The sequence below is a fragment of the Hemitrygon akajei genome, chromosome 23 (genome assembly GCF_048418815.1).
Source record: "Hemitrygon akajei chromosome 23, sHemAka1.3, whole genome shotgun sequence".
NCBI lineage: Eukaryota > Metazoa > Chordata > Chondrichthyes > Myliobatiformes > Dasyatidae > Hemitrygon > Hemitrygon akajei.
The window spans coordinates 58,613,598-58,628,251 of NC_133146.1; the positions used below are offsets into that span (position 1 = coordinate 58,613,598).

General features: G+C 41.2%; 1 protein-coding gene across 2 annotated transcripts in view; it reads left to right on the plus strand.

The window, feature by feature from the left end:
- LOC140715481 (hyaluronan-binding protein 2-like) overlaps positions 1-10,764 on the plus strand; it is a 52,383-nt gene extending 41,619 nt beyond the window's left edge. For both annotated transcript variants that reach the window (XM_073027781.1, XM_073027783.1), the window contains exons 12-13: positions 1,723-1,868; positions 10,056-10,764. In XM_073027781.1, the coding sequence (XP_072883882.1) occupies positions 1,723-1,868; positions 10,056-10,211 (302 nt within the window). In that variant the 3' untranslated portion in view covers positions 10,212-10,764. The remainder of the gene's footprint in view (positions 1-1,722; positions 1,869-10,055) is intronic.
- Positions 10,765-14,654: the final 3,890 nt, after the last annotated feature.

Consider the following 14,654-nt stretch of genomic DNA (forward strand, 5'->3'; position numbering starts at 1 on the left):
AGCTTTGTGATCAAGTTTGCGAACGATTCAAAGATAGATGGAGAGGCTGGTAGTGTTGAAGAAGCAGGGAATCTGCAGAAGGACTTAGACAGATTGGGAGCATGGGCAAAGAAGTAGATGATCAAATATAGTGTAAGGTCATGCACTTTGGTATAAAGTGTAGACCATTTTCTAAATGGTGAAAATTTAAAAATCAGAGGTGCAATGGAACTTGGGAGTCTTTGTGCAGGATTCCCTCAAGAATAACTAACAGGTTGAGTCGGTGGTATGGAAGGTAAATGCAATGCGAGCATTCATTTGGAGAGTATTAGAATATAAGAGCAAAGATATAATGCTGAAGTTTTATAAGTGTAACCCCCTCACTAGGCACATATGCAAACTTGACTCGTCAGCTTCCTCTGCTATCAGTCCCATGACTTGGCAGTGAGAAGGCCATCTTTCATAAACAATATACATCTAGAGTCAATATGATTTGGGGTTCAACCAAACAGGAACTTCATGGTGTTCTGATTAAAGAAACTACAAGTTGAGTGAATATTATGTAAATACTGCCCATACACAATTATTGATTGGCAAGAAATAACAAATCGTATACCTCATAAAATTGTAAAGAAAGCATATTTGCTCATTTCAGCTTTCTCAAAGAGTTATTAGGAAAAGGAAAGGGCCCATTACAGAAAAGCCAGTCCAATGTGCATAAATCTGTTGGAGCTTGTGTCTTCCAAAACTGGATATTCATGTGTATCTCTTACTCATGCACTGGACCCGCATGAAAATATCCACCAGATTTTTGAAGACCATTTCAAGCAAACTAGCTCTGTCTCTCGGGAGTATTGCACTTGCTCCTTGGAGCCATTCATCTTCACAATGCATTTCTTGCAACAGGGACTCTCCTTCCAAAGGCGTTCTTTGGCATCATCCCTCCTGTCCCTATCCACAGCCAAAAGTCCCTAAACCAGACTACTGACCATCATAAAACTCTCTCTGCCCTGCTCTCTCTATAACTGTCTCCAGATCACACCATCCTGATTGGCTAACACTACATTCCTAAGTTGAACTGCAGAGCTTCTTATCTTTAGCTGAAACCAAAACATTCTAGCAGCAGGACACACAGCTTTTGCAGAAAACTGCTGAAGTGAAATTTCTGCAGCATAGAAATAGAAATCCTAACTAGGGCATTGGTCAGACTGCACTTGGAGTATTGTGAGCAGCTTTGGAGCGGGGAGCTTCATGAGAATTATTCTGGGAATGAAAGGGTTAACATATGGAGAACATTTGATGGCTCTGGACCTGTACTCATTGGAGTTTGAAATAATGGGGCGGGGGGATTTAATGAAGCCTATTGAATATTGAAAGGCCTAGAAAGAGTGGATGTGGAGAGGATGTTTCATATAGTGAGGAAGTCCTGGACCAGAGCATGTAGCCTCAGAACAGAGATGAGAAGGAAATTCTCTAGAATGTCTCCAGAAAGTGGAGAATCTGTGGAATCCATTGCTACATGCAGTTGTGGAGACCAGGTCTTTAAATATACTAAAAGCAGAGGTTGATAGGTTCTTGATTAGTCAAGGCATCAAAGGTTAGGGTGAGAAGGGAAGCGAATGGTGTTGAGAAGATTATTAAATTAGCTATGGTGGAATGGCAGAGCGGATTTGATGGGCCAACTAACCTAATTCTGCTCGAGTGTCTTATCGTCTTGTACACAATAGTTTTCCTTTTTTCCAGGGAACAGTTCAGATTATTTATTGGATGCATCTGTCAAGTTAATCTCTCAACAATCTTGCAACAGAGTGAGATCTTACGGTGGTGTCCTTGATGCATCAATGTTTTGCGCAGGAAATTTAGAAAAAGGTGGAGTGGATGCTTGCCAGGTGGGTTGTACCTTTTTACGTTCATTCTGATTCCTTTAATGATCCATCTGTATCTTTGGTTAGTTGGGAGTATATTTTCCAGCAGGTCTAGAAAGCATGTGCATAAATATATATGCAAAAAAATTAAGTTAAATGCATCAAAACAGAAGGTATATTTATCAATCCATAAGGTATTTTTGTAGGCCTGGAGAAGTGCATTAATCTTTACTGTGAATCAATGTATGATTCATTTGCAAATTATAAGTGTCCCTTCCTCTACCTAAATGTATGGTCAGGTTGAAGCATTGGGGAAGGGTGAGGAGGGATCTCGAAAGTCTGCTGTGGGTTGCCCCACGTTCATTGTGAATCCTTTTGCACAAATGGCCCAAGCCACCCACATTGTTAGTGCACAGTCTATGCCCTCAGTGGCCACTTTATTGGGTACACACCCGTACATCTGCTCACTGATGCAAGTATCGAATCAGCCAATCATGTGGCAGCAACTCAATGCATACAAGCATGCAGACATGGTCAAACATCAGGATGAAGAAGTCGTCTGATCTAAGTGACTTTGACCATGGAGTGGTTGATGGTGCCAATCGGGGCGGTTTGGTTGCCTCAGAAACTGCTGCTCTCTCGGGATTTTCACTCACAACAGTCCAGTGATCACAGTGAAAGGTGCAAAAAAACCCAGAAAAACATCCAGTCCAGTGAGCAGCAGTTCTGTGGGTACAAATGCCTTGTTAATGAGAGAGGTCAGAGGAGAATGGCCAGGCTGATTCAAGCTGACAGGAAGGTGAAAGTAACTTAAATAATCATGTGTTACAACAGTGGTTTGCAGAAGAGCATCTGTGGGCACACAGCATGTTGAAACTTGAAGTGGACAGGCTGCAGCAGCATAAAGCCACACTGGGTTCCACTACCTGTTCCTGATAAAGTAGCCCCTGAGTGTAAGAGTCCCCCCGTCCAGTTGAAGGTATGGTCAGGTTGAAGCATCAGGGAAGGGTGAGGAGGGCTCCCAATTATCTGCTGTGGGCTGCCCCACGTTCATTGTGAAGCCTTTTGCACAAGTGGTCCAAACCATTCATATTGCCAGTGACACGACTTTATATATCCAGATATCTTGTTTGGATAACAGACATTGTGACAATGCTATCCACACAGGAAACTTGGAAGAAAATTCAGCGAACTGGAAATCAGGGAATACAAATTGTGTAGAGCCCGTGAAAAAGATACCACCCAATAGAATTTTCAAGGCAGAATGTTTTATTTCACTAGAGGTGGATATGGGACAGAATAGGAGAAAACAATAGGTAAAACAAATCACTAAGGTCTAAACTTCACACTTGCAGAACTAATATTAAGGTGCAGCAGAGTAGCGGCAAAGCTGAAGTTTATGATTTCTAGGGCTTCAATTTACATCGCATAAAAATAAGACAACTGAGGCAAAAATGTGTAACCCAACTTCCATCACTGCAGCTAGTCAGCCTTGAGATGATAGTAGGAAATTTACACTTAACACTATGAATTATAAGACCATAAGACATAGGAGCAAGGATTAACTGAATAACATAGTTCATTCAGTCATTATGTGCCATGAGTATAACATGGGTGATCATGAACTTGACCATGACTGTACTTGGCATATTTTTCTACAATGCTGGTTTGCCATTGCCTTCTTCTGCGTAGCATCTTTGCAAGATGGGTGACCCCAGCCATTATTAGTACTCTTCAGAGATTGTCTGCCTGGAATCAGTGGTCGCATAACCAGGGCTTCTGATAGGAACCAATTGCTCATATGACATCCACCACCTGCTCCCATGGCTTCATGTGACCCTGATTGGGAGAGGGTAAGCAGGTGCTTCACCTTGTCCAAGGTTGACCTGCAGGCTAGCAGAAGGAAGGAGCACCGTACTCCTCCTTTGGTAAAGACATATTGTCACACTGCCACCCTATAGGGAAGATAACACAGTGAAAATGGCAACCCAATAGCTAGATGACCATTTAAACTGATACTTGAATAACTACAATTTTTCTGGGTTCTTTGAAAAGAACAGAGAGAAGTGGACAAGAGGTGTATAGACCACGGTAGATATAATTACACAAAGCTGTGACTTTACAAATACTTTTTGAAGATCTATTCCTCATATCTTATATCACTAATATTATGGAGATTTCTCTTGTCCCTTTCAGGGATTAGGCTAGAAGTCAGCGTAGAATTACATAATCAGACTCTGTGAATATTGTTTACTCCTTTCAGAAAACAAATGGGTTTAATATGAGGATTCTGAGCAGCTGGTGAATGGTGGTATGAGCAGCTGGTGCATATCACCAGTCCTGGTTATGCAACCACTGACACAAGGCAGACAGTCTCTGAAGGGTACCTCTGGACTCACCCATCTTGTAAAGACACTGCCCAGAAGTTAGCAATGGCAAACCACTTCTGCAGAAAAGTTTGCCAAGAACAATCATGGTTATAGAAAGACCATGATCATCGCTGTCACATGACACGGCACATACTGGATGAATGATCTTCCCAATAACAAAGTGAACATCTGACCCATGATTATGCAATTATTCTTTCCTGAGTCATGATCATCCTCTATTTATTCCCTATTTCTGGAGTTCTGAAATATATAAGCTTGATCTTCATTATTTTGCAATTTAAATTCTTTAAGATTTAAATTTAAGATTTAAAATTTCAAGATTTAAAAGACAATTTAGAAGAAAGGTTCCTGGATAAGAAAAGGTTAAAGCAGGGGCTCCCAGCCTGGGGTCCACAGATCTTTTGCTTAACGGTATTGGTCCATGGCATACAAATGGTTAGAATCCACTGGTTTAAAGGAATATGGCCAAACATAGGTGAATAGGGCTAGCTTAGACGTGAATCATAGTCAGCCTGGACAAGCTGGGCTGAAGGGCTTGGTTCCTGGCTGCATTGCTCTATGACTCAGTAGTATAGTGGTTAGCACATTGCTCAACAGTACAGATGACCAGGGTTCGATTCCCACTGCTGCCTGTAAGGAGTTTGTATGTTCTCCCTGTGACTGCGTGGGTTCTTCCGGGTTCTCCGGTTTCCTCCCTCATTCTAAAAACGTACCAGTTGTTAGGTTAATTGGTTATTGTAAATTGTCCTGTGATTATGCTAGGATTAAATTGGGGGATTACAAGGTGGTGAGGCTCGAATTGATGGAAAGGTGCTGCATCTCAATAAATAAATTAAAAAGTGACTCCATGATCTCCTTCTTTTACTTCAACTAATTTTTCGGCTGTTTCATTTTTGTATTTTCCATGTAACTTCTTCTCAGCTCAAAACATACATATAGTAGTGGTACTCTCTGCTGACTTTAAGCAAGGTTTACCACAAAGGGTTAATAATCCCTGCGATAAGTGTGTCCTCCACCCACCCCCCCCCCCCCACCACCACTCGTTTTTCTGAATGTCAATGGGAATTCTAGGTGTAACACCTGTGATGTCATAAAGTCAGTTGGTTGCCACCCAATCACAATTCTCAGTATTAGCAGGCCAAATAGTAAAAGTCACATTTTTTAATAGTTTTTATTTAACAATATACAAACAGGTAAAAATACACTCTGACGTGTGTGCCATTAAGCAAAAAGCTGGGTAATCATTAGTAGTTTTTAAGATAATGCAAAAATTTGTAATTCTAAAGGACAGAAATTAGAAGAGAATAGAACTTTATTCTCATTGCTCAAGACAACAGGACTGTAGTGCTACTCCAGTCCATGCAAAGCTTATATTTACAATTAAATTACAACACAGCTAATTTTTTTTTAAATCCAATATTTACATGCAACAAGTGACATTGATAGTCCATAATACTGGAACAGCCTTCAAGAAGAAGCTGTTTTTCAGTCTTACTGTCTTGGCTAAGATGTTTCTGTATCTCCGACCAGATGGCAGAAGATGGAACAGACAGTTTCTGGGCACTGATGTTATGAGCACTCCATAGGCATCAAGAGTTGTAGATTGTCTCCAGGTCTGGTGGTTGAATCCCAATGATCCTAATCACTTGTTGGAGTGCTTTGTGATCTGTCCTGCTGCAGCTAGAGTACCACACTGTCATTCTGTATGTTAGTATGCCCTCTATCGCACACTGATAAAAGTTGGCCAGCAATTTTTGAGGCCGATCAGCTTTCCTTAATCACTTCAGGTAGTATAGTCACTCTTATGCCTTCCCTACTATCGAGGTCGACCTTCGATATTACTAGTCCCCTTTTGTGTATGCTAAACTCACGATGGATTGCAATAAACTCCTAATATTTCATTGAGGTTAATGGAGACAAATCTCTGAAGAAGAGTTTATCTCTTATTGTATTAAATATTCCTTATATTGAATGTACTTATATAGAAATGTAGTTTTTGCTAAGACCAGATAGTTTGCTTAGGCATACGGTGTAGCTTAAAATGGGTCATTATAAATGTATTAGCAATGTGTAAAATTGTCAGGGTATTTTGCAAAGACACTCATTCATGAATAGCTTAAATGGAAGTGTCAATTCTCTCGACCACAATGGGAAAGACTGCAAGCAGCCGAGCCGTGGAGACTAAATTGTTGACAGCAGCCTCAGAGATGCTCAGTTAAACTAGGAAAGGGCAGAAATCCCACCACTGCTGTCACTTCTGCTCAAATAATAACAGAGAGCATCAGTAATCTTGCGGTCATTACTGGTGCAAATTCCGGACCATTCCTTTCTAACTTACAAAGGTTCTGTGGCTCATGGAGTCTCATTCACTCTGGCTGGAATTTGCCTACAGTGTTCAATTGTGAAAATTGATGTGAAAAATCTATTCAATATGTTTCCTATATCCTAATCATCTGTAATAGTTTTACCCAATTTATCTTCTAATAGACCCATCTGGTCCATGACCTTCCCTTTACCACAAACTTGGTCCTAAAGCACTTTTGGCTGTACTCTATAATTTGCCTTTCTTTTCTGTTTGCATTTTAATGCTTTCTTTAGCTACATATAGTTGTCTTTTGTATGGTTCCTCCTGTTTATTAGTTTGTTTGAGACTTTTAAAATTTATCTGCTTGATTTTTAGTTTCTGTCTCAAGCCTCAAAGTTTTGTACATTTCTCCTATTTTTTATAGACTTAATTTTGTCAAAGTTCAAAGTTCCACCATTTGTAAGACTTTTCCAATGTATTGCTTTTAAATACAATTTTGCAAATGAGGAAAATCAGACAAAAACCCATAGGTTCTGTAAATCCAAAATGAAATAGGAAAATGAACGTAGTAGAACAGGCAGCACCTGTGGATAAGGAAACAAAGTTAAAACTTCAGATCCCGGACCCCATCACTAGGGCACCTCTGAAGATGGGTTCTTGGCCATCAAATATTGGATCTGGTTTTTTCCCACAGATTTCTGAGCTGTTGACTGTTTCCATTGCTCTAGTTTGTTTCAAATCTTCAGTAAGGCTTCCTTGACTTTAAAATGATACACAACATCCAGGGGCTCACAATTTCCATGAAATTCCGGTTTATATGCATGCTGAACGGCAAGAACAGCTTGATATATACAGAGCTGAGGAATCTCTTGGCCAATGCATCAGATAAAAACTTTGCCATTTTACCGCATCTAATTGTGAACAATGCAAGACAATTAAGTGGTCAATGGGAAGAGGAGAAGACTCCATGAACATCCCCTTCATCAATGAAGGCAGAGCCCAGCATGTGAGTGCTAAAGGCAAGGCTGAAAAATTTGCAACTACATCCAGTCGGAACTGCTCAATATGAGTTCCATTTCATCTTCCTCCAGTGATCGTTATGGAAACCAGGCTTTAGACAAGTCAATTCACTCCACACAATACCAAGAAAACTCTGAGGGCATCAGAAACAGCCAAGGCTAAACAACAAGACATGCAGCTGTGGTACTGAAAACCTGTTTCAGAACTATTTGTATCGCTACCCAAGCTGCAACATATAGTTACAACACTGACACTGACCATATATATTCTGGTTATATTTACAAGATGATATAAGGTGGTATCAAAACTGTTATCAAGCTCTTAACATCAAAACTGCATAGTGTCATCACTGAACCCTGGTAAAACTGAATTCAAGGTGGAAATGTCATACCAATGATTTGATTTGTACCTCATACAACAAAGATGGTTATGATTATAGTGTCGTGGTTAGCACAATGCTTTACAGTACCAGCAACCCTGGTTCAGTTCCTGCCACTGCCTGTAAGGAGTTTGTACGTTCTCTCCGTGACCATGTGGGTTTCCTCCAACAGTCCAAAGTCATACCAGTTGGCAGGTTAATTTGTCATTGTATTAGGCGATAAGGCTAGGATTAAATCGGGTAATGCTGGGCAGTGCTGCTCTAGGGGCTGTAAAGGGCTATTCAGTGTTGTATCTCAATAAGTAAGTTCCTAGGATATCATGTCATGCAGGGTAGTGTCCAAGTTCCAACCACTTTCAAATGCCCTGTCAATGGTCTTTCTGCCATTAGGCCAGAAGAGGGGATGTTCAAGTGAAGCCAAGGGAGCAGGTGGTGGATGGTCGTATGAGCAGCCAGTGCATATCACAAGTCCCGGTTATGCAACCACTGACACCAGGCAGACAGTCTCTGAAGAGTATTTATAATGGCTGGGGTCACCCCTGTTGTAAAGACACTGCCCAGAAGAAGGCAATAGCCAAGAATAAACATAATCATGTAGACGATGATTGACAATGGCTATTGAAAATTAGACTTTGAAGCTAGGAACAAACTTAAGGAAGAGGCAAAGCTGACAACTGCTGGGCGGGGGATCTAACTGTGAAATAGACTTCTTAAATCACCGAGTTCTAAAATATTACTGTAAATAAACTTTTGAATACAGCGGCACTCTTCCCTGCTCGCAGTCTGTAAAATAACATAAAAGGAGTAACCACTTGGTCAATATTCCAGAGAACTGTTGCTTCCCAAAGCACAAATTATGACTTGTTCTGTTCTCTCAGCTCCATCCTACACAGATCTGTTTTGAGAAGTCCAGGATTTGCATTACGTTATCTGATCTACACAAAGGAAGCCATAGGTTTGCTGTAGTTAGTTTCTGGTCACCTCAGTTTGGAAGAATGGATATAATTCCAGGTACTTGGGCCAAATTGTATCGGCCCTGCTGCAGTTCTGAAGCAAACCCGTAATAGTCAACATGTTCTAATATGGATGCACAGCAGCTCCACTGAGGTCCAGACTCACCCACTCCACCACTCTCCATATAGAGACCAGCTGTGGACTCTATACATGCTGTACTCCACATATAGAGACCAGCTGTACATGCTGTGATCTCAGCACACGAGGGCAAGCTGTTTGTTAGTCTTACACCAAAAGGCGAGGGAGGAGCACCACGGGAAGGGTGTGGGACAAGTGACAGAGAAAGAGAGTCAAGTGCAGGTGCAGGCACTCCAAGCCCTGAGATACCAGGCAGGTCATCTGCACTGAGCACTAGTAGTCAGGATAAAACCCATGTCACTAGGGCCACAGCACTGTGTTCCCAGTCTCTAAAATGATATAAAAGAACCTCTTGGTCAAGATTCCAGCGAACTATTTCTCAACTAAATATAACAAGCAGAAGTCAAACATATACAGTACTATGCAAAAGTCTTAGGCACATATATATAGCTAGGGTGCCTGAGACTTATGCACAGTACTGTATTTGTCAGCATGGAGTGGAGAGCGAGTTTGTAAATCAGGAGGGAGCAAAGGACGTTGGGAGTGGTGAGGGTGGAGTACCTTGGGAAGTGTGTGGAACAGGTGGCAGCAAAGGAGTTTCAGGGACGGGTTTGGCAGGAATGCGGACATACCCAGCCCAGAGACACCAGGCAAGGTCATTTGAACCCAAGCAATTGGTTTATTGATCATTACAGAATGTCTCTCTGGTACTTTCTTCTCCCTTCCCTGTTTTCCAACCATGATTCCCCTCTCCCTGCCCCCTTCCCACTTTGAGTGCACAACAGAGACCTATATCTAAATCAAGTTTATCATCACTCACATAGGTCATGAAATTTGTTGTCTTTTTACAGGAGCAATACAGTGCAACACATAAAATTACTACAGTACTCTGGAAAAGTCTGATGCACCCTAGCTATGTACATGTGCCTAAGATTTTTGCTCAGTAGTGTAAATTAGAAGAGGAACAGAATAAACATAAAGAAATGAGAACAATAGATTAATGCAATGCTGTTCATTTTGTACAGGGAGACTCAGGAGGACCACTGACCTGTTTGAAAGATGGACGCTATGAGATCTATGGAATAGTGAGCTGGGGGGATCACTGTGGAGTGAAGAACAAACCGGGTGTTTATGCCCGTGTCACCACATTCCTTAACTGGATTCAAGGAATAATTAACTAGTTTTTAATTTTTCAACTTGCAAATAAAATCAAAATTAAATTTAATAGCTCAGCTATAGTTTGTGTTACTTTCACTGTATATTAATTGCTTTTCAATACTGTACACTGTAACAAAATCAGGTAGGCATTTTGCAATGAATACAAAGAAAATAAAAACTCTGTTTAATAATGTAAACACAAGAGCTTCTGCAGATGCTGGAGGGACTCAGCAGGTCAGGCAGCGTCTATGGAAAGGAATAAACAGTCCACGTTTCGAGCTGAGACCTTTCATCAACATTGAGTGATGAAGCTAGTCCTGATGATGAGTTTTCGCCTGAAATACTGACTATTTATTCCTCTCGATAGACCTGCTGAATCCCTCCAACATTTTGTGTGTGCTTTTCTGCTTATAATGTATCATCCCAACCACCAATTATAGTAATAATTCAAAAGTTAATATATTGCATATTTCCATATAGTTATGACAGAGAAAGTGATGAATATATCTCCATACTGATATTGGAACGGCTGAAAAATATTTTGTATTTCAATTTTAATAAATTGAAGCACATTAATTGCCTTTTCATTTGCTTATGCAGTGTTTAACCAGGCATAATATATAATAAATTTAATTACAAGCTTCAGACCACTTCATGATAGGAGAACCTACTACAGCTGGTGACTGTCTAACATGTTATTGTATAAACACTTAGAGTGCCTATAATCCATCTCTGTCTTTGCTACTTTTAACAAAGAAATAAACAGCACAAAAATCTCCCAAAGGCATGAAGTGGTAAGTTAATACAATAAGTATTTGAGAATAATAAGAATCTTATTAAGGATGTCTTTTATAACAATGTATTTATTACAAAATTCTATAACATTTAAGAGAAGTTTGGATAGGTACATGGATGGGAGGGGTGTGGAGGGCTATGGTGTGGGTGCAGGTAAATGAAACTAGGCAATTTAAATGGTTTGACACAGACTAGATGGGCCAAAGGGTCTGCATCTGCGCTGTACTTTTCTTTGACTGAAATGGGTTGAAAAATGGCAGATAGAATTTAGTTGCAGACAAATGCAAAGTGTTTTACTTCAGTGGGACCTACCAGGGTAGGTCTTACACAGCGAACAGTAGGGCACTGAGGAATGCAGTTGAACTCAAGGATCTGGGAATCCAAATCCATAATTCATTGAAAGTGGCATCACGGGTAGATAGGGTTACAATGACCGCATTTGGCACATTGGCCTTCATAAATCAAAGTACTGAGTACAGGAGATGGGATGTTATGTTGAAGTTGTATAAGATGTTGGTGAGGTCTCATTTGGATATTGTGTGCAGTTTGGTCACTTACCTACAGGAAAGATGTAAATAAGCTTGAAAGAGTACAGAGAAATTTTACAAGAATGTTGCCAGGACTGGAAGTCCCAAGTTATAGGGAAAGATTGAATAGGTTAGGACTTTATTTCTTGGAACATAGAAGATTGAAGGGAGATTTGATAGAGATTTGCAAAAATTATGAGGGCTATAGAAAGGGTAAATGCAAGCAGGCTTTTTGCACTGAGGTTGGGTGGGACTACAATGGGTTAAGGGTGAAAGGTGAAAAGTTTAAGGAGAACATGAGGGGAAGCCCCTTTACTCAGAGGGTCATGAGAGTGTAGAATGGCCTACCAGCACAAACTTGAGCTTATGGAAAGTTTGGGCAGGTACATGGATAGTAGGGATATGGAGGGCTAAGATCCTGGTTCAGGTCCACGGGTAGGCAGTTTAAATGGGTCGGCTCAGACTAGATGGGTCAAGGGGCCTGTTTCCGTGCTGTACTTTTCAATGACTCTGACTCTATTTGCCATCTAAAATATAAACAGAAAACTCACACAACTCGATTGATATGTTTTATTTCATTATATAAGTAATTACTTTCTCTTAAAACTAAAGTCTCTGATGGATTTGATTACCATAGACAAATCTTGCAGGAACATTTATTTCCAAAAAAAAAGTTTTTGATAAATATCATTATGATTTCTGGTTTTATGCTTTCAGACACATGCAATGGTTTATGCATCTATTTTATTTTTAGAATTCTAACTAATATTTCAGGGTAACCAAATTGCTTTTAAACCCTTTCCTGCAATGCTACTGTTGCATTGAGTCCCACGAAACAGAACAGACAAGTCAGTGCTTCATAATAGGGAATATTAAAGATTAACTATGGGTGGCAGGGTGGAGATATGTCTCTGACAAGAGAGGTATGAGGTGCTCCTTCCCTCCACAAGCCTGCAGGTCACCCTTGGGCAAGGGATAGCACCTGCTTAGACCCCAATTCTAGGTCACGTGAAGCCATGGGAGCAGGTGGTGGGTGGTCATATGAACAGCTGGTGAACTGGTTTACCATCGCCTTCTTCTGGGCAGTGTCTCTGCAAGACGGGTGAACCCAGCCATCGTCAATACTCTTCAGAGATTGTCTGCCTGGCGTCAGTATCACATAGCAAGGATGCGATCTGCACCAGCTGCGCATACAACCATCCACCACCTGCTCCCATGGCTTCATGTGACCCTGACTGGGGAGGCTAAGCAGGTGATACAACTTGCCCAAAGGTGACTGCAGGCTAGTGGAGGGAAGGAGCACTTTACTTTGATGGGAAGTTCCTTTGGTGGAAACATATCTTCCCCCTCACCAGAATTAATAGCAGTGATGTAATTAATTCATTAAAAAATACAAAGCTTTTAACCTGACAAGATAGCAAATATTTTCCACCTGTTCTGATGGGCTAGTATAGTTATAAATAAATAATACCTGTTAACATTTATCATTATTTCCTTCAGTAGTCCATTATGCTGCAAATTTTAGTGACCAAGTAAAACTTATCACACATTTTGGATGGGTGTTACAGTAAATGAATCCTGGCTACTTCCCAAATACAATCTATGACACAAAGCCAGCATTACACATGTTGACCTCAGTGGTGTCTGCGGAACACAACTGCAAGAAAGGAATGCAGGTGGTAATGGTGTCAGTTTAAACTGACACCTAGTGCATTAGATTCTGAGGAAAAACTCTCGGAAGGGCAGATGATCTGGCACATTTACCATCCAACGGCAACAGACTGCAGTCAATGTGGCTTCCAGCTGCTGCACACCTCATTATACAACTGGCACCAGATGGGCAAGGTCAAAGAAGGGGAAAGGCTGATGCAGAACCCCTCCTCCACTTAAGGAAAATTTATGCATAGCCCTCTCATCATGATCATCTTTGCTTTGAAGTGGCTTGCATTAATTATTTTAGAAACGGGCACAGGAACTACTGAATTCCAGGAATGCATTCAGAGAAGATCAAACAAGCTGGCATACTTCTAGAAATTTTAATCAAGCGCCCTGGAAGTGGAGCACATGCTCTCATTCAGAGGACAGGGGCTTCGTTCCTCTCGTGTCCCTTCTGTCAGTAGCCAAGCACAGTTCCCGTGCTTTTAAAGTCATATCTCTGCAACGTTAGTCTTCCTCCTGTTTATAGCCTGCTGAGGGTCCTGAACTTCACACGGTGCCAACAGTCGTTTCTCAAATGCTTAGATATTGAAGGATCTTACTGTTTAAATCTGGTCAATGACACTTCTAAAACAGTTTTATGTGTTTCATCCTGTCTGGAAGCGATTCACACCTGTCTGGGGTGATTCTTATTATCTCTTTGCCTGTTTCATGCATTGTCAACATCATACAAGATTAAATATCATCTACTTGTGGATTAAGTCTATGGTGTCAGCTTCTTTTATGTTTCAATTCTTCGCACTAAGGCAGTCAGGAAGGCTGCAGTAATGAAGGCTGCTGCGGAGACATAGATCTTTCAACCTCCCGAGTGTGAAATTGAGGTCAGCAGTACTCTCTCTTCAGCATTCAAATTAAACATGGCATCCACCGCACAGGCGTGCAGCCCAACAGCATTGCTCAAGATCTCAGTGGGTGACAAAGAAGAGTGAGCAGCCGCAGATGATAAACACTGATGTGATGCTAACACTTATCATCGTCATTATGTGCCGTGTTGTATGACGTAGGCAATCATGGTCCTGTGACCATGATGGTTCTTGGTACATTTTTCGACAGAAGTGCTTTGCTATTGCCTTCTTCTGGGCAGTGTCTTTACAACAGGGGTGACCCCAGCCATTATCAATACTCTTCAGAGATTGTCTGCCTGGTGTCAGTGGTCACATAACCAGGATTTGTGATATACACCAGCTGCTCATACGACCATCCACGCATCACCTGACCCTGTTTGAGGGGCTAAACAGGTGCTACACCTTGTCCAAGGGTGACTTACAGGGAGGGAAGGAGTGCCTTACACCTCCTTCGGTAGTGATGTATCTCCACCCCACAACCCATTGCTAACCCTGCCAGTTTCAAAACCCACCTTCCAGGCTACGACCTCTGTTAATCTAACAAGCAACACATCTATAAAGCAGAGAACACCATTCCTTCTAT